Below are 19,413 nucleotides of genomic sequence, written 5' to 3'. Positions count from 1 at the left end.
ACACACACACACACAAATGTTGATATGAACATAAAAGAGCCGCATGCGGTTCGGGAGTTGCGGCTTGGCCAAACCTGTACTATACAACTTTATTTGTATAAAATTTTCACAACAGCTGTCACACAAACAAAGCGGGAAAAACCGAAGACGTGCGTGTTCCGCCCACGCTGGATTTATTTGCACCTTTGAAAAGACACCGTATTGCCGCAGATGTGGCAAAGAGTACTTTTGGGCATCTGAGACGGAAGGATGTCCAAAGCATCACGTCACCTGCTCTGGTAGGAATGGTGGTGGGACGTTGAGGTCAACCGCTTTGGGGTTGGCTGAATCTTTGGTCGCAGGATGCCACACACTTGAAGACAGAAGCAGAAAAGCAGAGCTAAATGCAAAATGTACTCACCGGTGACTCCAATTTTTTCCCCCCCTGAAGAAATGGATGGACGGGTGGCCCCGGCTGGCCGGTGGGACTCTTGTTATTCTGACCCTTTTTAGTGCGCGTTTGGGGCAACAACCGTTTTTTGTGGCGCTCTCTTCTGGTTCAAGAGTGCCCTGCATGTGAATTTGCCTTTCCTGCCTTCTGATTGGATGAGCGCCGGTGTGACGCGGTGCCTCTGTCACCGTGGCGGGGGGTATACGTCGGCATCGGAGCGTCTGCCAACGTCTGAGACCGGCTGGCAGTGTATCGGAGGTGTCGAGTGCGGTGCCGCTGGAGCTCACTCACCAGCTGGTGTTAGGGCCACAGAATGAAGGCCAAGGAGAAGACTAGAAAGAGAAACAGAAACTTCTCCTCCAATTGTTTGATTTGTCTCTTCTGAGCTTCGATGAATTCTTTCAGCTCTTTGTTCCTCTAGGACGGACAAATGGAAAGTAGCCTTCAAAAGCCAGTAAGCGTGCAAGTAAGTGCCGGGCTGGCTTTGGGCCCTTACCTGTTGCGCGCTGTGCAGCAGATCCATTCTCTCTTGGAGGATGCAAGCGTCGCGCTCCCTCAACTCCCACATCAGGGCTCGCTTCCATTGGTCCACGGCGCTCCTAAGCTCTTGTCTCTGATCCGCCGTCAGCACGTCATTCACGCCAGCGTGGCTGGCTTTTTCGCCGTCCGTGGCGGGGCAGTCCCGCTGCGGTAGCGCCTCGTACAACATGGCCTCCAGCTCCATGATCCTCTGGGCCGCAATCCTCGTCCATCAGTGGTCCGGCGGGAGATTTGAGGGCGGCTTACCTTATGAGCCTGGTCCATGGAACGCTTCCTGAAGTCCAACTCTTCATCCAGGTAGCCCTTCTGGTTGCAGAACATATCCTAGCACAGCTCAAGGTCAGAATTGTTGGGGCACATTGCCCCGAGTTCCCCTTGGCTGATGTCGCGTGTCTGTCTACCTTCTCACTTTCAATGTCCAACATCTTCTGTTGAAGTGCTGACTTGGTCACTTTGATGTATTCTAACCACTGAGGAAAGGCTGCTGTCACATAAGCAGAATGCGAGAGCGTGCGTGGACGTGCGCGTTACCTTCTCGGCTAGGGTGGGAAGGGTCCTGGCGTGAATCACGACCACCTGCTCCTCGTTGGTGAGATTCTGCAAGAGCCCAAAGGCACAGCGTCAACAAGGTTCTTTCAGCGCAAAGCCTTCCAAAAGTCACATTTGAGCCGCCGAGTCTCGTGGAGTGCGAACATAAGGAGTTCGACATACACTTACGGCGTTATCGCCCAGGATGTCCAGCTTCTTCATCAGATCACTGATGACGATGTCCTGGGGAAAGGCGCAAGGAGCAATGTAAGGTGTTCTGGGACCTCAGGTTAAGGTTAGGGTTGCGAGGGACGCCTTACGTACGCTCACGCCGTCGGCCTCGCAGTAGATCTGCAAAGGGCTGAGGCCGTCTGGGAAACGGACTTGCAGAAACTTCAAGACGGGGGAGCGCCACTCCCTCTCCTGAAAGGCAGAGGCATGCATCCGTCCGTCCGTCACATCTCTGGCCTCAACACGCTTGTGCGAGTCTTCCCACCTCCAGCTCCAGGATGCGGAACTCAAGCAGTTCGTTTTGGTCTCGGATATCTTGGATGTGCTCTTTCAGACGCGCTTCTTCCGCCTCCATCCGCCTGACCTGAAAAGACAGTCAGACCTCATCTGCGGGGCTTCCGGACGGGTGTGACGCCAAGCGACTCCGCCCAGCGCCTTTCTTTCCGTCACCTTTTCGGCCAACTGCTGATTGCTCTGACGCAGCAGCTGCTTCTCCTCCACCCACTTGACATTCTAGAAGAGACAAACGCGTGGACAGCTTTGGAATGTTGTGTCATTTTCATCCACAAATTCTTTGGTTGACTGGAAAATGACATTTGCTTTTCTCCGCATTTTCCCAGCCACGTTCGGGGGGGGAGGGGGGGGGGGGGGGGGTTGGTCCAGTAATGCCAGACGAATGAGTGACTGAAGAATGTAGCTATTTTGTCTGAGAAAAAGGTGTGCTCATTAATAAGCTTACCTGTCCTTGTTGCTTCAGCGCTGACTCCAGATCTGCTACTCTGCTTTGATAGTGACCCATTTCTACTGTCATGTAACATGGGGGGAAGAGATGGTGCAAATGGTAAAATATGGATTGTTCACAGGAATAAATTGGCAGAGCTGAAATTCCAAATTTGTCCAAAAGATGACGCCAGACCAAAACATGAGACCAAAAAAGGGGCCAAAATAAGCTAAGCAAGTTAAAATAGAAATAAACCAGGAACACGGTGTCGGATTGTGAGTCACGCATGGACGCACAAATGTGATTTTTACTTTTTGATTTCTATGCTTGGCTAAAAATGTATTCTGTAACAGCTTAAAGCAATATTGTTAGTCAATTCGATCAAGGGACCCGTCACTATGAGAATAGTGGCGTGACATAAATTGTTTGGAGAAGCACAAATGTGATTTTTATTTTTTGATTTCTTTGCTTGGCTAAAAATTGATTCCCTCTTTCATGAACTGTGTTTTGCAATCGAATTGTTCTGGGATTGAATGATTTTATTAACACGGGTATCAGTGGGTGAAATTGTTCGGTTTCTGGAGTGATTAAGATTTGTAATTCTATTTCATGTTTCTTCAATAAATGTGTTGTGTATATTCATCTACTTTGTTGTGCGCTGATTTGTACTGAATGTACAATCAATGGTTCGGGGTTGATTTGACAATTTGATTAATGTGCGGGGGGTTATTATGGTATAACATAGGACCGTAATAAATAAAAGTAACATCAGACAATTTTAGAGAATTGAATAACTTTCGTAGTTATTTGAGACACGAGTGAATTTCAATCCGTTTGAAAGTTTGCTTCGTCTGAATAAATTAACGGAAGTGTTTGAATCGGATTATTGGTTTGGTGTAGAACTGAAAGTAATTTAATTATTTGAAGGGCGCAGGCCCGTTTCCCCTTTTGACGGGCCGCGTAAAAAGTAACTCCGAACATGTTAGAGAATTAAATAACTTTCGTAGATATTTAAGGGAAGAGTGAATTTCGTCAAAAGTGAATTCGTTTGAAAATTTACTTCCTCTAAATAAAATAACGACGATGGTTAAAATAGATTATTTGAGTTGGTGAAGGATAAAAGTATTTCGATTGTCCGTCGGGCGCGGCCCAGTTCTTAATTTTGTCGGGCCGCGTCAAAAGTTAAACAGGACACGATCGAAAAATAGACTTGCCTTCCAAATTAATTACTGGGCAAATCTAAATAGAGTAAGACATTTTTATTCGTTTTAAGAAAGTTGTTATTCTTTTTAAAGCAATCAAGTGGGGTGAAGCACTCCGACAGTTAAGTGCTAGATCTACATATAAGAAGTTAGAATTAATAACGTAAAGTGCATTAATTTTCTCCTTAAATGCTATTATTGTCACACTTTTATTAATTCGATTCTCTTTCGAATAAACAAGTTGGTCGGCTCGCTGCTTGAGCGACCAAGTAGAACGGACCCATATCAACATTTACTTCGGCAAAACTAGTGCTAGGGTGCGCTATACAAACGAATCCCTGAGGTCTTAACAAAGACATCTAAAAATATCCGTAACATAATAAGAACTTCAAAAATTAGCGGGGAGCCATCAATACGATGCGGTCACTTCGAAGTCTTGCCTCGAATTGAGTTACTCGGCTCGAGCTTAGGGTGACTTGAGAGGGATTGGCGTCGTACAGAAATTAGATTGATTCCGGTAGAGTTAATTTAACTCGGGTGGTTAGATTACGGACGAATCTCCGAACCCGGCTAAGACAAACCCGTTACCGGGAAGCCGGGGGCACCTTATTGAAAGAGGTGCGTTTGACACTACCATCAGCTTTTCTCTGGTCTGAAAGGAGGAGGAGGGAGGCTCCTCCTCCTCCTTTCAGACCAGAGAACACCCGAGGCTGGGTGAGAACGGGGAGGCTGCGACCCGGCCGGGGGTTGCGGGAAGGGGCGCCACCTTGATCTCCTTCTCGGCGTCGTAGTCCCCTCCGCTGGTCTGGGCTAGCAGAGCGTAGGCTCGTTGCAGCGCTTGATATTCTTGCGTCAGCTGGCGGTAGCGAAGCTCCGCCTCCTCATGCACACACCAATGCAACACAGCACTAGTACCAGAATCAGTCAGACCGGCGACAAAGCACCCGCGACGCAAAGACGAGTCCGATTCCAGGCTGAAGAGGAATGTTTGGCGCCAATACGCTGGCAGAAATGGCGGGCTACCTCTTCGGGTTCCGTGTCGGGGGTTCTGTCGGTGTGAAAAGACAAGGACGATCCGTCCGAGTCCACCAACACGTCTTCGTCGTAGCCGTAAAATGTTTCGATGACCTGCGGGCGCGGAAGCAAACATCTCTCTGAACAAACTGAAGCGACACCTCACGATGAATCGACGAGAGGAACGATAGCGAGAAAAAGGCCATTTCATCTTGCGCAACACCAAGCAGCCGCAAACAAACAGACTCACCTTGCAGGACCTCACGCTTTGTTCCTCCTCAGAGATTCTCGACGTCGGTATCGTAGCAGCAAATCTCTCTCCTGTCGACACAAATAATCCGCCTTTGAGATTCTTTGGATGCAAAGGGAACGAACGGCTCCGGCGCAGAAACAAACGCGACTCACGATGACATTTCTGACATGAGCTCCTGTCTCCAGAGCCTGAAAAACCCGTCACCGGCGATGATTGGAGGGACGCTAGTCTTTTCCAAAAGTGACAACTACAGGGTGTGTCAGGGTTTTCCAGATTATCTTTATCGTATGATTATGTTGCTTTGACTTTGACTGCAACCTGTAATAAATAATATTATTTATCCCTTATTTATCCCTATCGCTTATCCCTTCCTACACAAAGTCGTAAAACATCCCTTGCTATGTTTTGACTAGAGGTCAAGGGCTTTCTCTATTCAATCCACTCTTACACCCACCCTGTTTCTCTTAATAAAAATGCTCGTGCAGGAGCCGAGAGTCAGACTTCATTCGTACAACGGATGGACTCTCCACCTGCAGGTGTCCAAAAGAACTTACTTGTCTCCCGTGTGGTTCTTGCAAAATAGGTTGGAGCGAGCGCAACTCTAACAGGGTGCATTTTGCCACTAGCTGCCTACGGACAATGACGTCGCGCTCGCGGCTCATGGTTGACGGGCTGAGCAGCCGGGCGAGTCCGTCGTTTTCAGCGCACAGCGAGTGGCAAAGGCGCTGACAAAACGGGAGCTTTGAGCTGCTGAAAATGGCAAAACAAGTCTAAGGCGTGTTCAAACGCGTGCGCACAATGCTCCTGCTTGAAAGGTCGGAATTTAAGGGGCCAATTTTTTGGACGGAAAAGGTTTCCTGGCGACAGCGAGCGAGCGCGGCGCTGCCGTACGTGCACCGAGTCGCCTGCCTGAAGACCTTGGACAAGTCGTCGATGATGTGCCGCTGCTCCACAACTTGAAGGAACTCCATTTCACCGTCCTGCTGGCCGCAACCGCGGTCCAGGTCATTGAGCGAACTAGGCCTTCTCTGTGGAACACAAATGCAGTGGACTCTGTTGGCACGCCGCCGTTGTCCGCGTCGACTTACCAAGCTTGCCATCTCCTCGTTCTCCTGGGTGACAAAGCGCACTTTGTTTTCAAGGCGACACAGCACCAGCGAGAGTTCTTCATTCTTCCTGCTCAGGCGTTTGTTTTTGTACAGGAGTGGCAGAAACTGGCTTTCTGTTTCTCTCAGTCGCTTAAGCTGCAAGCATGAAGTGCGGGATGTGAAAGACGCACAACACGCGGGCCAGAACGTATCCATTCCTTTTGCATCGGTTTGAACGGAATCGTGGCTTTGGCTCCCAATAAAAGACATCTACCAGGCAACCGACTCGCCGCGCCGCTCAACTAATAAGCAAGCGCAATGGGTGCCTCGCTGGATGGCGCGCATCAAACGTAGCGCAAACCTTCAAGCGTGCCGTCAATAAATTACCAGTTCATTGCGCTCTTCAGAAAGCAGGGCGTTTCGATCCTCCAGTTTCCTGATGACTGCGCTGAGCTCAGCGATTTTCAGATGAAACCTTCGCGTGTCCCGATCCTCCTGAGACTGAAAACGCCCCGCAACACACACACACAACCACTCGTTCAAAGTTCAAAACTGTTTTTGTGCTACCTTCCTCCAGCAACGAACTAAGTCATGCGTACTGCAAGTGTGTGATGAGGTGGCTTACGCTATGAAGAGGATTGCTAGTAGCGCCGTTGACCCCACTTCCAGGGTAGTTTAGGCCCGCCCTTTGGGAATCCCTCAGGGCAGCGATCTGCTGCTCGGCAGCCTGAGTCTGCAGCTGAAGGCGGTGGACGTGGCCGGCCCCAGGGATTTATCCAAAACACTAACCGCTCTGTCTTTCAGCTTGATCTCATCCATCTGGATGTACAAACGGGGGGCGCTCAGGCAGGCGGGCAAACTCATTTGCCAGAATTGTGACAAAAACAAAGAGAGCAACCGGCCAATTTTTATCTTGAATCGACTAGAACACCATTGCTGTGACAAAAGCGAAGCGAGCAACCGGACGTTTTCTTCTTGTGAAATAGAATAGAATAGAATGCCTTAGGTGTCATTGCACTGCAGGTATACAACGAAATTGGGAACATAGCCACGCACCGCGCATCTGATCAGTCCTACCAGTCGGCGGATCTCCCTCTCGCAGTCTCTCTTGGTTCGGCTCAGCTCCTCCCGATGCTGGTGATGAGCCGATCGGAGCTCGGCCGCTCGGGACTGCCAGGCCTGCTGGGCCGCTGCCAGGGCTTCTTCCGCGCTCCTGGTGGAGGCGACACCGCTCGGTCTCCCGACACCGCCGCGTCTCCTCCACTTCCGCCAGCAAAGCGCCCCCGCTCCTCACCTGAGCAGACATTGCGCCACATCGGGCCGTTGAGACCGCAACGGAGCGCCGCGACGCTTACTGGGGACAAGCTACACAATACGGTAGCGGCCGCATCGGAGCCCGACGTGGCGTGCGGATAGTCAGACACGGATTGAGCGGATCACCTTGTCCATGGAGCCGTCCCTCAGGCTGAGGACCAAGGCATTCAGTCGCTGGATCTCTCCATCTTTGATTTTGATCACTCTCATCAGCTCCATTTCATGCTGCCGCAGTAATGTCTCCCTGGTAACGGCTAACTCTTTCTGCTTCTCCTCATGGAGTTTGCTTTTGAGTTCCGTCATGGCGGCGGTGGCACGGTGGTGCTCCGCCCGCAGGTCCTGACTTCTCTCTCTCTCCAGACAGCTGACCTGACATGACTTAGACAAACTTTATTGTCATCTTGTCTGCACATGGTGCATACAAAACGAAATTTCGTTGCACACGGCTTACAACAAAGTAGTGATATTGCAGTTGAATAGAAGTAACATATCCTATGAAAATATATATATACATATACTGTATATATATATATATTATAAATAAGTATAAAGTGCAGCAGTGCTAATTATGCAATAGTGCAAGTAGGCAAAACAGTATTCAAGAGTGTGCAGAGGAATGCTAAACCATGTATTAAACTTCTATTTAAAGGGTTTACACAAGTTCAGTAAAGTTGGTAGTGCGAGATAGTGCAAGATAGAGGTCCGTAGTGTCATAAAGTACAGTTCTGTGAATGTGTGATGCAGAGTTCAGTTTAGAGCTCAACAGTTCTAATGTTCAACAGTCTGATGACAGCAGGGAAAAAGCTGTTGCAGAACCTGGTGGACCTGCAGCGGATTGTGCGAAACCTCTTCCCAGAGGGCAGCAGGGAGAACAGTCCATGGTGGGGGTGTGATGGGTCATTGATGATGTTACGGGCACGGGACATGCAGCGCTGAGATGAAATGTCCTGAATGGAGGGAAGAGGAGCCCCTATGATCCTCTCTGCTGTCCTCACCACTCTCCTCACGTTCTTCCAATCGGAGGCGGTGCAGCCTCCACACCACACAGAGAGTCAGCTTGTCAGAATGCTCTCTATGGTGCTCCTGTAGAACGTCCTCATGATGGGTGGGGGCAGGTGGGCTCTCCTCATCCTCCGCAGGAAGTACAAGCGCTTCTGTGCCCTCTTGATCAGTGCCGTAGTGTTCATAGTCCAGGTGAGGTCTTCTGTGATGTGGACCCCCAGGAATTTGGTGCTGCTGACCACCTCCACAGCTGAGCTGTTGATGATCAGTGGAGCGTGGTGAGGCTGGTTTTTCCTGAAGTCGACGATGATCTCCTTCATCTTCTCCACATTCAGGATCAGGCTGTTGTCTCTGCACCAGCCCACCAGCTGCTCCACCTCCTCTCTGTAGTCCAGGTCGTTGTTGTCTCTGATGAGCCCCACCACCGTTGTGTCGTCTGCGAACTTCACGATGTGATTGGTGGTGAACCTGGGGACGCAGTCGTGTGTCATCAGGGTGAACAGCAGGGGGCTCAGGACGCAGCCCTGAGGGGAGCCTGTGCTGAGGGTGATGACATCAGAGGTGTTCTGTCCGACCCGGACTGACTGAGGTCTGTTGGTGAGGAAGTCTAGCAGCCAGTTGCGAAGGGGGGTGTTGAAGCCCAGGTGTTCCAATTTTCCTACTAGATGCTGTGGGATGATGGTGTTAAACGCTGAGCTGAAGTCCAGGAACAGCATCCGAACATGGGTGTTCTTCTCCTCCAGGTGAGCCAGGCTCAGGTGAAGAACGGAGGAGATGGCGTCCTGAGTGGAGCGGTTTTGCCGGTCGGCAAACTGGAACGGGTCAAATAATGGGGGGAGTCTGGAAACGATGTGATCTTTAAGCAGCCTTTCGAAGCACTTCATCATGACCGGAGTCAGTGCAACAGGCCGGTAATCATTAAATGAGGTGATTTGAGGTTTCTTCGGCACCGGAATGATGGAGGCAGTCTTAAAGCACGCTGGCACTGTGGCTTGGCCCAGCGAGGTGTTAAAAATGTCTGTGATGACCCCAGCCAGCTGACTTGCACATTCCCTGAACACACGCCCAGGAATGTTGTCGGGGCCAGGGGCCTTACGGGGGTTGACTCTCCTCAGGGTCTTCAACACATCGGCGGAGTCAAGGCAGAGTACCTCCTCTTCCTGATGGGGGACAGTTTTAACTGCTGGAGTGCCGTTTAGTGCCTCGAACCTCCCAAAGAAGTTATTTAGACCATTTAGAAAGTCAGCATCAACTTCACCCACCGGGGGGGGAGGGTGAGTTGTAGTCTGTAATCGCCCGTATGCCTTGCCACATACTCCTGGTGTTGTTGGCGTCGTGGAAACGATCCTGAATTTTTCGACTGTGGTCTCGCTTCGCTACCCTGATGGCACGGTTCAAGTTGGCTCTCGCTGTCCTCAGTGTCTCCTTGTCGCCAGACTTGAAGGCAGAGTTCCGCGCTCGTAGCGTTTGACGTACCTCCTCAGTCATCCAGGGTCGTTGGTTGCCCCGGGTGATGATATTCTTAGTGGTGCTGACGTCCTCGGTGCATTTGTTGACGTAGGCTGACACAGTCATGGCACACGCATGTCAAATCTACATCGGGGAAACTGGGAGGGAGGGAGGGAGGGAGGGCGGGAGGGAGGGAGGCAAGCAGGGAGGCAGGCAGGCAGGGAGGCAGGCAGGGAGGCAGGCAGGGAAGCAGGCAGGGAGGAAGGCAGTGTCTGTCTGTTGAGGTTTTCACCTTGTTCTTCTCCTGCTGAAGTTCTAACTGGACGTCCATCAGTTTGGCTCTCAGCTCGTCATTGGCGGCCTGAAAGGCGTCCGTTCGCTCCGCCTTGACCCGCCCTGCCGGAGCTCGTTTGGACATCTCTTACTCGAGTCTCGCCCGGTCGTCAGTCAGAGATCACAACATTTGTACCTGGAGAGCACAAACGCAGCGCTGTTTTCCACTGGCTTCGGACTCAACTTCAATCGGTACCGTAACGTACAACATCATAAACATAGATCTAGCTTGACTTATTCATTGAATAAATGCATTTGGTTCTTCAAAACTGCATCACGCAACATAGCGTGACCGAGACGGCCGTTATCCACCTGCGTGAAGTTATTTGGTGAAATGAATGAGATGTTTAAGACACCATCGTTCTGTCTCTATGTAGATGAAGGGAAATAATCGATTGCTGAAGGTCCAAAGGTGTTGTGATAAACAAATAAACATATTAGTGACATATTTGTGATAAACATATTAGGCAGGATAATCACATATGTTAACTTGACTGCCCACACTGTATTTATTTATGGTTATTTGTTAAATCGAGTACTGTTAGACATGAAATAGGAAGTGTTTAACATAAATGGACGACGAAAGGGGTACTCACCATTGTAGCTCCTGCTGGTCAATGATACGAGCCTCTTCTTGCAGTGGAAAACATACAGCCAACAAACACCGTGGAACCTAAAGGAAGGAAATTAAACATTAACATTTAGCCTCAACCAACATTCACAGATACAACGCAACGCAAACTACACAAACGTAAATCTTTTTAAACACAATGAGTTGTACTTACCGTGTACGCTCTAGACGGTCCACTTGCAAGCAGAAAATAAAGATATTTCTGTTGATAATCGTCGTGTTTGTATCCGTTGTCTCGCTCGAGGCCATTGCGCCCACAGATTTGAATTTTGGCGAGAGTTCAGCCTATTGACGTCATTTCCGCGGTGTAATACCCGCATATCTGAAACGGCAAAGTTAAGAGTAGAGTTAAATAAAGTTTTTAATCAACGCAATAATTTACAAACGTTGACCAGTCGAAATAATCGTCGAAATTTGGCGTCTGTGGCTGGAAGCAGACGCCGAGTTCGACGTTCCTCCCAAATGCCACACTGCCTCGCTTTTCAGGCCTACAAAAAAACATATTTTTCAAAACAATGAGTTGTAATTACCTTGTACGCTCTAGACGGTCAAGTTGCAAGCTGAAAACAAAAATATTTGTCTTGTTAGTCGTCGTGTTACTAACCGCTGTGTCTTGTTTGCCAGCATTGCCCCGTTCCTACTTCCTGTTGCAAGCCACGCCCACGGATTATAATTTTGCCATGAGTTCCGCCTATTGAAGTCATGTCCGCGTCGCATGACTGCGACGTAATATTATCTAAAACTGTTTGTGCGGCATGGTGTTGTTCTGTGCGGTATTGTGTTATTCTGTGCGGCGTCGTGTTGTTCTGTGCGGCGTAGTGTTGTTCAGTGCGGCGTCGTGTTGTTCAGTGCGGCATGTTGTTGTTCAGTGCGGCATGTTGTTGTTCAGTGCGGCATGGTGTTGTTCAGTGCGGCATGGTGTTGTTAAGTGCGGCATGGTGTTGTTCAGTGCGGCATGGTGTTGTTCAGTGCGGCATGGTGTTGTTCAGTGCGGGATGGTGGTGTTCAGTGCGGCATGGTGTTGTTCAGTGCGGCATGGTGTTGTTCAGTGCGGCATGGTGTTGTTCAGTGCGGCATGGTGTTGTTCAGTGCGGCATGGTGTTGTTCAGTGCGGCATGGTGTTGTTCAGTGCGGCATAATATTGTTCAGTGCGGCGTAATGTTGTTCAGTGGGGCATGGTGTTGTTCAGTGCGGCATGGTGTTGTTCAGTGCGGCATGGTGTTGTTCAGTGCGACATGATGTTGTTCAGTGCGGCATAATGTTGTTCAGTGCGGCATAATGTTGTTCAGTGCGGCATAATGTTGTTCAGTGCGGCATGGTGTTGTTCAGTGTGGCATAATGTTGTTCAGTGCGGCATAATGTTGTTCAGTGCGGTATGAATGTTGTTTAGTGGGGCATAATGTTGTTCAGTGCGGCATGGTGTTGTTCAGTGCGGGATGGTGTTGTTCAGTGCGGCATGGTGTTGTTCAGTGCGGCATGGTGTTGTTCAGTGCGGCATGGTGTTGTTCAGTGCGGCATGGTGTTGTTCAGTGCGGCATTGTGTTGTTCAGTGCGGCATGGTGTTGTTCAGTGCGGCATGGTGTAGTTCAGTGCGGCATGGTGTAGTTCAGTGCGGCATGGTGTTGTTCAGTGCGGCATGGTGTTGTTCAGTGCGGGATGGTGTTGTTCAGTGCGGGATGGTGTTGTTCAGTGCGGGATGGTGTTGTTCAGTGCGGGATGGTGTTGTTCAGTTTGGCATGGTGTTGTTCAGTGCGGCATGGTGTTGTTCAGTGCGGCATGGTGTTGTTCAGTGCGGCATGGTGTTGTTCAGTGCGGGATGGTGTTGTTCAGTGCGGGATGGTGTTGTTCAGTGCGGGATGGTGTTGTTCAGTGCGGCATGGTGTTGTTCAGTGCGGCATGGTGTTGTTCAGTGCGGCATGGTGTTGTTCAGTGCGGCATGGTGTTGTTCAGTGCGGGATGGTGTTCAGTGCGGGATGGTGTTGTTCAGTGCGGGATGGTGTTGTTCAGTGCGGCATGGTGTTGTTCAGTGCGGCATGGTGTTGTTCAGTGCGGCATGGTGTTGTTAAGTGCGGCATGGTGTTGTTCAGTGCGACGTAATGTTGTTCAGTGGGGCATGGTGTTGTTCAGTGCGGCATGGTGTTGTTCAGTGCGGCATGGTGTTGTTCAGTGCGGCATGGTGTTGTTCAGTGCGGGATGGTGTTGTTCAGTGCGGCATGGTGTTGTTCAGTGCGGCATGGTGTTGTTCGGCATGGTGTTGTTCAGTGCGGCATGGTGTTGTTCAGTGCGGCATGGTGTTGTTCAGTGCGGCATGGTGTTGTTCAGTGCGGGATGGTGTTCAGTGCGGCATGGTGTTGTTCAGTGCGGGATGGTGTTGTTCAGTGCGGCATGGTGTTGTTAAGTGCGGCATGGTGTTGTTCAGTGCGGCGTAATGTTGTTCAGTGGGGCATGGTGTTGTTCAGTGCGGCATGGTGTTGTTCAGTGCGGCATGGTGCTGTTCAGTGCGGCATGGTGTTGTTCAGTGCGGCATGGTGTTGTTCAGTGCGGCATGGTGTTGTTCAGTGCGGCATGGTGTTGTTCAGTGCGGCATGGTGTTGTTCAGTGCGGCATGGTGTTGTTCAGTGCGGCATGGTGTTTTTCAGTGCGGCATAATGTTGTTCAGTGCGGCATAATGTTGTTCAGTGCGGCATAATGTTGTTCAGTGCGGCATAATGTTGTTCAGTGCGGCATGGTGTTGTTCAGTGCGGCATGGTGTTGTTCAGTGCGGCATGGTGTTGTTCGGCATGGTGTTGTTCGGCATGGTGTTGTTCGGCATGGTGTTGTTCAGTGCGGCATGGTGTTGTTCAGTGCGGCATGGTGTTGTTCAGTGCGGGATGGTGTTCAGTGCGGCATGGTGTTGTTCAGTGCGGGATGGTGTTGTTCAGTGCGGGATGGTGTTGTTCAGTGCGGCATGGTGTTGTTCAGTGCGGCATGGTGTTGTTAAGTGCGGCATGGTGTTGTTCAGTGCGGCGTAATGTTGTTCAGTGGGGCATGGTGTTGTTCAGTGCGGCATGGTGTTGTTCAGTGCGGCATGGTGTTGTTCAGTGCGGCATGGTGCTGTTCAGTGCGGCATGGTGTTGTTCAGTGCGGCATGGTGTTGTTCAGTGCGGCATGGTGTTGTTCAGTGCGGCATGGTGTTGTTCAGTGCGGCATGGTGTTGTTCAGTGCGGCATGGTGTTGTTCAGTGCGGCATGGTGTTTTTCAGTGCGGCATAATGTTGTTCAGTGCGGCATAATGTTATTCAGTGCGGCATAATGTTGTTCAGTGCGGCATAATGTTGTTCAGTGCGGCATGGTGTTGTTCAGTGCGGCATGGTGTTGTTCAGTGCGGCATGGTGTTGTTCAGTGCGGCATGGTGTTGTTCAGTGCGGCATGGTGTTGTTCAGTGCGGCATGGTGTTGTTCAGTGCGGCATGGTGTTGTTCAGTGCGGCATGGTGTTGTTCAGTGCGGCATGGTGTTGTTCAGTGCGGGATGGTGTTGTTCAGTGCGGCATGGTGTTGTTCAGTGCGGCATGGTGTTCAGTGCGGCATAATGTTGTTCAGTGCGGCATAATGTTGTTCAGTGCGGCATGGTGTTGTTCAGTGCGGCATAATGTTGTTCAGTGCGGCATAATGTTGTTCAGTGCGGTATAATGTTGTTCAGTGCGGCATAATGTTGTTCAGTGCTGCATGGTGTTGTTCAGTGCTGCATGGTGTTGTTCAGTGCGGCATGGTGTTGTTCAGTGCGGCATGGTGTTGTTCAGTGCGGCATGGTGTTGTTCAGTGCGGCATGGTGTTGTTCAGTGCGGCATGGTGTTGTTCAGTGCGGCATGGTGTTGTTCAGTGCGGCATGGTGTTGTTCAGTGCGGCATGGTGTTGTTCAGTGCGGCATGGCGTTGTTCAGTGCGGCATGGCGCAGTTCAGTGCGGCATGGTGCTGTTCAGTGTGGCATGGTGCAGTTCAGTGCGGCATGGTGCTGTTTAGTGCGGGATGGTGTTGTTCAGTGCGGGATGGTGTTGTTCAGTGCGGCATGGAGTTGTTCAGTGCGGCATGGTGTTGTTCAGTTCGGCATGGTGTTGTTCAGTGCGGCATGGTGTTGTTCGGTGCGGCATGGTGTTGTTCGGTGCGGGATGGTGTTGTTCGGTGCGGGATGGTGTTGTTCGGTGCGGCATGGTGTTGTTCAGTGCGGCATGGTGTTGTTCAGTGCGGCATAATGTTGTTCAGTGCGGCATGGTGTTGTTCAGTGCGGCATGGTGTTGTTCAGTGCGGCATGGTGTTGTTCAGTGCGGCATGGTGTTGTTCAGTGCGGCATGGTGTTGTTCAGTGCGGCATGGTGTTGTTCAGTGCGGCATGGTGTTGTTCAGTGCGGCATGGTGTTGTTCGGTGCAGCATGGTGTTGTTCAGTGCGGCATGGTGTTGTTCAGTGCGGTATTGTGTTGTTCAGTGCGGTATCGTGTTGTTCAGTGCGGTATCGTGTTGTTCAGTGCGGTATCGTGTTGTTCAGTGCGGTATCGTGTTGTTCAGTGCGGTATCGTGTTGTTCAGTGCGGTATCGTTGTGTTGTTCGTATTGTGTTGTGTTGTTCGTAATGTGTTGTGTTGTTCGTATTGTGTTGTTGTTATTGTGTTGTGTTGTTCGTATTTTGTTGTGTTGTTCATATTGTGTTGAGTTGTTCATATTGTGTTGAGTTGTTGGTATTGTGTTGTTGGTATTGTGTTGTGTTGTTCGTATTTTGTTGTGTTGTTCATATTGTGTTGAGTTGTTCATATTGTGTTGAGTTGTTCGTATTGTGTTGTGTTGTTCGTATTGTGTTGCCTCTAACACTTAGCTTCTAACACTTAGCCTCTAGCACCTAGAAGGTAAATAAATAGGAAGGAAGGACTCACCGGTGACGTCGTCGCCCACGTCCAAGCGTTTTACTTTGTATTTTCATCCTTCTGACAGTGGAAAACATATAGCCAACAAACACCGTAGAACCTAAACGAATGAAAGAAAACTATCATTTTGCCACAACCAACATTCACAGATACAACACAATGTGACGTGCGGGGTTGAGGTTAAAGGTTGAGTGAAGGGCCCTCGTTTTAAACTACTTTTTTGAAAAGGAGTGGGAACAAGTAAGACGTATTTAATTTATTTATTGGGAAGTAGTAAGACTTATTAAATTTATTTAATCTACTTTTCTTCCCAGGCAAAATTTGATGTGCTGCAATTCCAAATTTCCAAAGTGAATGAAGGAATGAAATCCTTTAAATTATGATTTTGTATAAATACTAGGCATAAACATAAAATCTACGGCACAAAATGGGCAGACTTTACTTGTTTGAAAAGGACTGGTTACAAGACAGACTGTTTTAATTTATTTAATGGGAAGAAGACTTATTTAGTTTAATTGATCTATTTTTGTTCCCTGGCAAAATTCGATTTGCTGCAATTCCAAATTTCCAAAGTGAATGAAGGAATGAAGTCGTTTAAATTATGATTTTGTATAAATACTAGGCATAGACACAAAATCTACGGCACAAAACGGGCAGACTTTACTTGTTTGAAGAGGACTGGTTACAAGACAGACTTTTCTGATTTATTTAATGGGAAGAAGACTTATTTAGTTTATTTAATCTCTTTTTGTTGCCTGGCAAAATTGGATTTGCTGAAATTGTATTTTGCCAAATCTTGACTTGAGACCTGATAGGAAGTATTAAACGCTTAGTTAAATCGATACAAGTTGGTAATAAGCGCGAGTAATGTTGGTTGAAGCGATGAATTAAGGTTGAAAGCAATTTAAATTATGACTTTGTATAAATACTAGATATTAACAGAACATCTACTGCGCAAAATGGGCAGAGTTTACTTGTTTGAGAAGGAGTGGCTTATTTAAGACTAAGATTTATTTAATCTGTTTGTTCCCAGGCAAAATTGGATGTGATGCAATTCCAAATTTCACCACATGATGGTGCCAAATTTTGACTTCATAGGACATATTCAACACTTAACTATTATGTTCAAGGTAATCAGATTTGTTTATTATTCTAATGGCCTTTTCAAAACTATTCTGGATTACTACTTTGGATCTATTCTACATTACTTGGCAACAACATACTCTGTAACAGATTAGGCAGTATAATCACATATGTTAACTTGAGAGTGCCCACACTCAATCTACTTATCGTGATGTGTTAAATCAATTACTGTTAGACATTATTATTCTGATAATCTACCTAATCTTTGAATTGAAGAATTTGTGATTTAATTAATAGCTTGTTGTTATGTTCAGGGTAATCAGACTTGTATATAATTCTAATGGCCTTCTTTTGAAAACTATTCTGAATTACAACTTTGGATCTTATATTACTTTGCAACAATATACTCGGTGACAGATTAGGCAGTATAATCACATATGTTAACTTCAGTGCCCACACTGTATTTATTTATGGTTATTTGTTAAATCAAGTACTGTTAGACATGAAATAGGAAGTGTTTAACATAAATGTTATGGCTACTCACCATTGTAGCTCGCTCCTGGTCAATGATACGAGCCTCTTCTTGCAGTGGAAAACTTGCAGCCAACAAACACCGTGGAACCTAAAGGAATGAGATTAAACATTAACATTTCGCCTGGACCAATATTCACACGTACAACGCAACGCGGCTACACTTCTGCTAGCGCCTCAGCTACACGTTGCTATTACAAACGTAAATCTCTTTAAACACAATGAGTGTTACTTACCGTGTACGCTGTAGACGGTCCAGTTGCAAGCAGAAAATAAAGATATTTCTGTTGATATTCGTCGTTGCTCAGTGGCTCACGGCCATCGCGCCAACAGATTTGAATTTTGGTGGAAGTTCAGCCAATTACGTCATATCCGCGGCACATGACTGCGACGTAATACCCGCTTATCTGAAACGGCGGTTAAAAGTAGAGTTACATCAAGTTTTCTTTTTTAATCAACGCAATCATTTACAACCGTTGACCAGAAAGAATCGTCGAAATTCGACGTTCCCCCCAAACGCCACACTCACTCGCTTTTCAGGGCAACAAAAGTACTTCTTTTTAAAAACGATTAGTTGTACTTACCGTGTACGCTCTGGACGGTCCAGTTGCAAGCAGAAAATAAAAATATTTCTCTTGTTAGTCGTATGTTACCATCCGCTGTGTCTTTGTCAACATCGCCATTTTCCTACTTCCTGTTGCGAGCCACGCCCACGGATTTAAATTGTGGCGGAAGTTCCGCCCATTGGCGTAGTTTTCGCGTATAGCAAATCCGATTGGTTGGGAAGGGGGCGCGGTTATGCAGCCGAGGGGTCCTGTGATCGGTGGGATGTAAAGTAGGCGTCGACGTCACGTCCGCGTCACGTGACCACGACGTGGCAGACGTCATATAGCAACCGCTGTTTTGTTTAGTAGACTTACAGTTGTTATGCATTGACATAATGGCGCACACTCCAAATAGATTTAAATAAATTAAATAATTCTTCTGCCCACTCCCTTTTAAACAAGTTAACTCTCCCCGCGGATTTGAATTCCGGCGGAAGTTCTGCCCATCACGTGACGTCTGTCACGTGACCACACGCGGCAGATGTCATATAGCAACCGCTGTGTTGTTTAGTAGATTTACAGTTGTTATGCGTTGACATAATGGCGCACTGGTTAGCATGTCCACCTCTTAAGCATGATGTTGCGGGTTCGACGCCTGATCAATGTTAGCATGGAGTGAGCTTAAGTGCATGGCGCTGAAGATTTGAATCTTTGAAATGCGCTGAGGTCTGACGTATCAGGCAGAATGGTTTGCCATCACGTTCAACAAAAAATAGAAACTTTCCCACTCTGATAAAAACGTCCTGTGTTCATCTACATATTTTCGTTTTGCTGTGCATCTTTTCCCTGCCATTTCGAGAGCCCAATTGACACTAATAGTTTACTGGAATGTGTTTGCCCATCCTACTTTGTGGAATTTCACCACATGCGCTTTTGACGAAAATACTAAATTGAACTCAAGTGAAGCCAACACGCACAACCCCCCCCCCCCACACACACACACACACACACCTACACACACACACAAATGTTGATATGAACATAAAAGAGCCGCATGCGGTTCGGGAGTTGCGGCTTGGCCAAACCTGTACTATACAACTTTATTTGTATAAAATTTTCACAACAGCTGTCACACAAACAAAGCGGGAAAAACCGAAGACGTGCGTGTTCCGCCCACGCTGGATTTATTTGCACCTTTGAAAAGACACCGTATTGCCGCAGATGTGGCAAAGAGTACTTTTGGGCATCTGAGACGGAAGGATGTCCAAAGCATCACGTCACCTGCTCTGGTAGGAATGGTGGTGGGACGTTGAGGTCAACCGCTTTGGGGTTGGCTGAATCTTTGGTCGCAGGATGCCACACACTTGAAGACAGAAGCAGAAAAGCAGAGCTAAATGCAAAATGTACTCACCGGTGACTCCAATTTTTTCCCCCCCTGAAGAAATGGATGGACGGGTGGCCCCGGCTGGCCGGTGGGACTCTTGTTATTCTGACCCTTTTTAGTGCGCGTTTGGGGCAACAACCGTTTTTTGTGGCGCTCTCTTCTGGTTCAAGAGTGCCCTGCATGTGAATTTGCCTTTCCTGCCTTCTGATTGGATGAGCGCCGGTGTGACGCGGTGCCTCTGTCA

General features: G+C 48.4%; 1 protein-coding gene and 1 long non-coding RNA gene across 4 annotated transcripts; both read right to left on the bottom strand.

Annotated features, from left to right (window-relative positions):
* Positions 1–57: 57 nt before the first annotated feature.
* LOC125988421 (janus kinase and microtubule-interacting protein 3-like) lies at positions 58–10,779 on the bottom strand. Of its 3 annotated transcripts, XM_068649987.1 has the most exons (21): positions 10,702–10,779; positions 10,065–10,241; positions 7,448–9,885; positions 7,064–7,301; positions 6,633–6,826; positions 6,395–6,508; positions 5,811–6,163; positions 4,917–4,987; positions 4,676–4,780; positions 4,419–4,529; positions 2,469–2,530; positions 2,180–2,242; positions 1,995–2,093; positions 1,823–1,921; positions 1,682–1,741; positions 1,502–1,567; positions 1,372–1,440; positions 1,217–1,294; positions 927–1,160; positions 722–847; positions 58–352 (listed from the first exon to the last, which is right to left on the bottom strand). In XM_068649987.1, exons 11-20 carry the CDS (start codon positions 2,526–2,528, stop codon positions 731–733), a joined length of 945 nt encoding a protein of 314 aa, XP_068506088.1. In that variant the 5' UTR covers positions 2,529–2,530; positions 4,419–4,529; positions 4,676–4,780; positions 4,917–4,987; positions 5,811–6,163; positions 6,395–6,508; positions 6,633–6,826; positions 7,064–7,301; positions 7,448–9,885; positions 10,065–10,241; positions 10,702–10,779; the 3' UTR covers positions 58–352; positions 722–730. The 3 variants fall into 3 exon arrangements, with proteins under 3 accessions (XP_068506088.1, XP_049609593.2, XP_068506087.1); XM_049753636.2 differs by lacking the exons at positions 4,419–4,529; positions 4,676–4,780; positions 4,917–4,987; ... (5 more) ...; positions 10,065–10,241; positions 10,702–10,779 and having other exon boundaries at positions 2,469–4,307; XM_068649986.1 differs by lacking the exons at positions 4,419–4,529; positions 4,676–4,780; positions 4,917–4,987; ... (5 more) ...; positions 10,065–10,241; positions 10,702–10,779 and having other exon boundaries at positions 1,688–1,741; positions 2,469–4,307.
* Positions 10,780–10,899: 120 nt separating this feature from the next.
* On the bottom strand, positions 10,900–18,735 carry LOC125988429 (uncharacterized). The gene is made up of 6 exons (XR_007488366.2): positions 17,825–18,735; positions 17,477–17,647; positions 17,254–17,331; positions 15,636–15,726; positions 11,267–11,296; positions 10,900–11,058 (listed from the first exon to the last, which is right to left on the bottom strand). It is a non-coding gene; the product is annotated as an uncharacterized lncRNA (long non-coding RNA).
* Between the last annotated feature and the right edge of the window lie 678 nt (positions 18,736–19,413).

Source organism: Syngnathus scovelli, chromosome 2 (genome assembly GCF_024217435.2).
Source record: "Syngnathus scovelli strain Florida chromosome 2, RoL_Ssco_1.2, whole genome shotgun sequence".
Taxonomy (NCBI): Eukaryota; Metazoa; Chordata; class Actinopteri; order Syngnathiformes; family Syngnathidae; genus Syngnathus; species Syngnathus scovelli.
Note: the sequence above shows the minus strand (reverse complement) of the source record. Positions and strands in the feature narration are given on the sequence as shown.

Bases quoted from the DNA above. Each gene is read 5' to 3' on its own strand.
- LOC125988421 (XM_049753636.2), bottom strand. From the start codon at position 2,738: ATGCGTGACTCACAATCCGACACCGTGTTCCTGGTTTATTTCTATTTT. The intron at 1,922-1,994 runs GTGGGAAGACTC...TCTGCCTTTCAG, and splicing joins TCCGCATCCTGGAGCTGGAG to GAGAGGGAGTGGCGCTCCCC. The intron at 1,161-1,216 runs GTAAGCCGCCCT...ATTGCGGCCCAG, and splicing joins CCATGGACCAGGCTCATAAG to AGGATCATGGAGCTGGAGGC.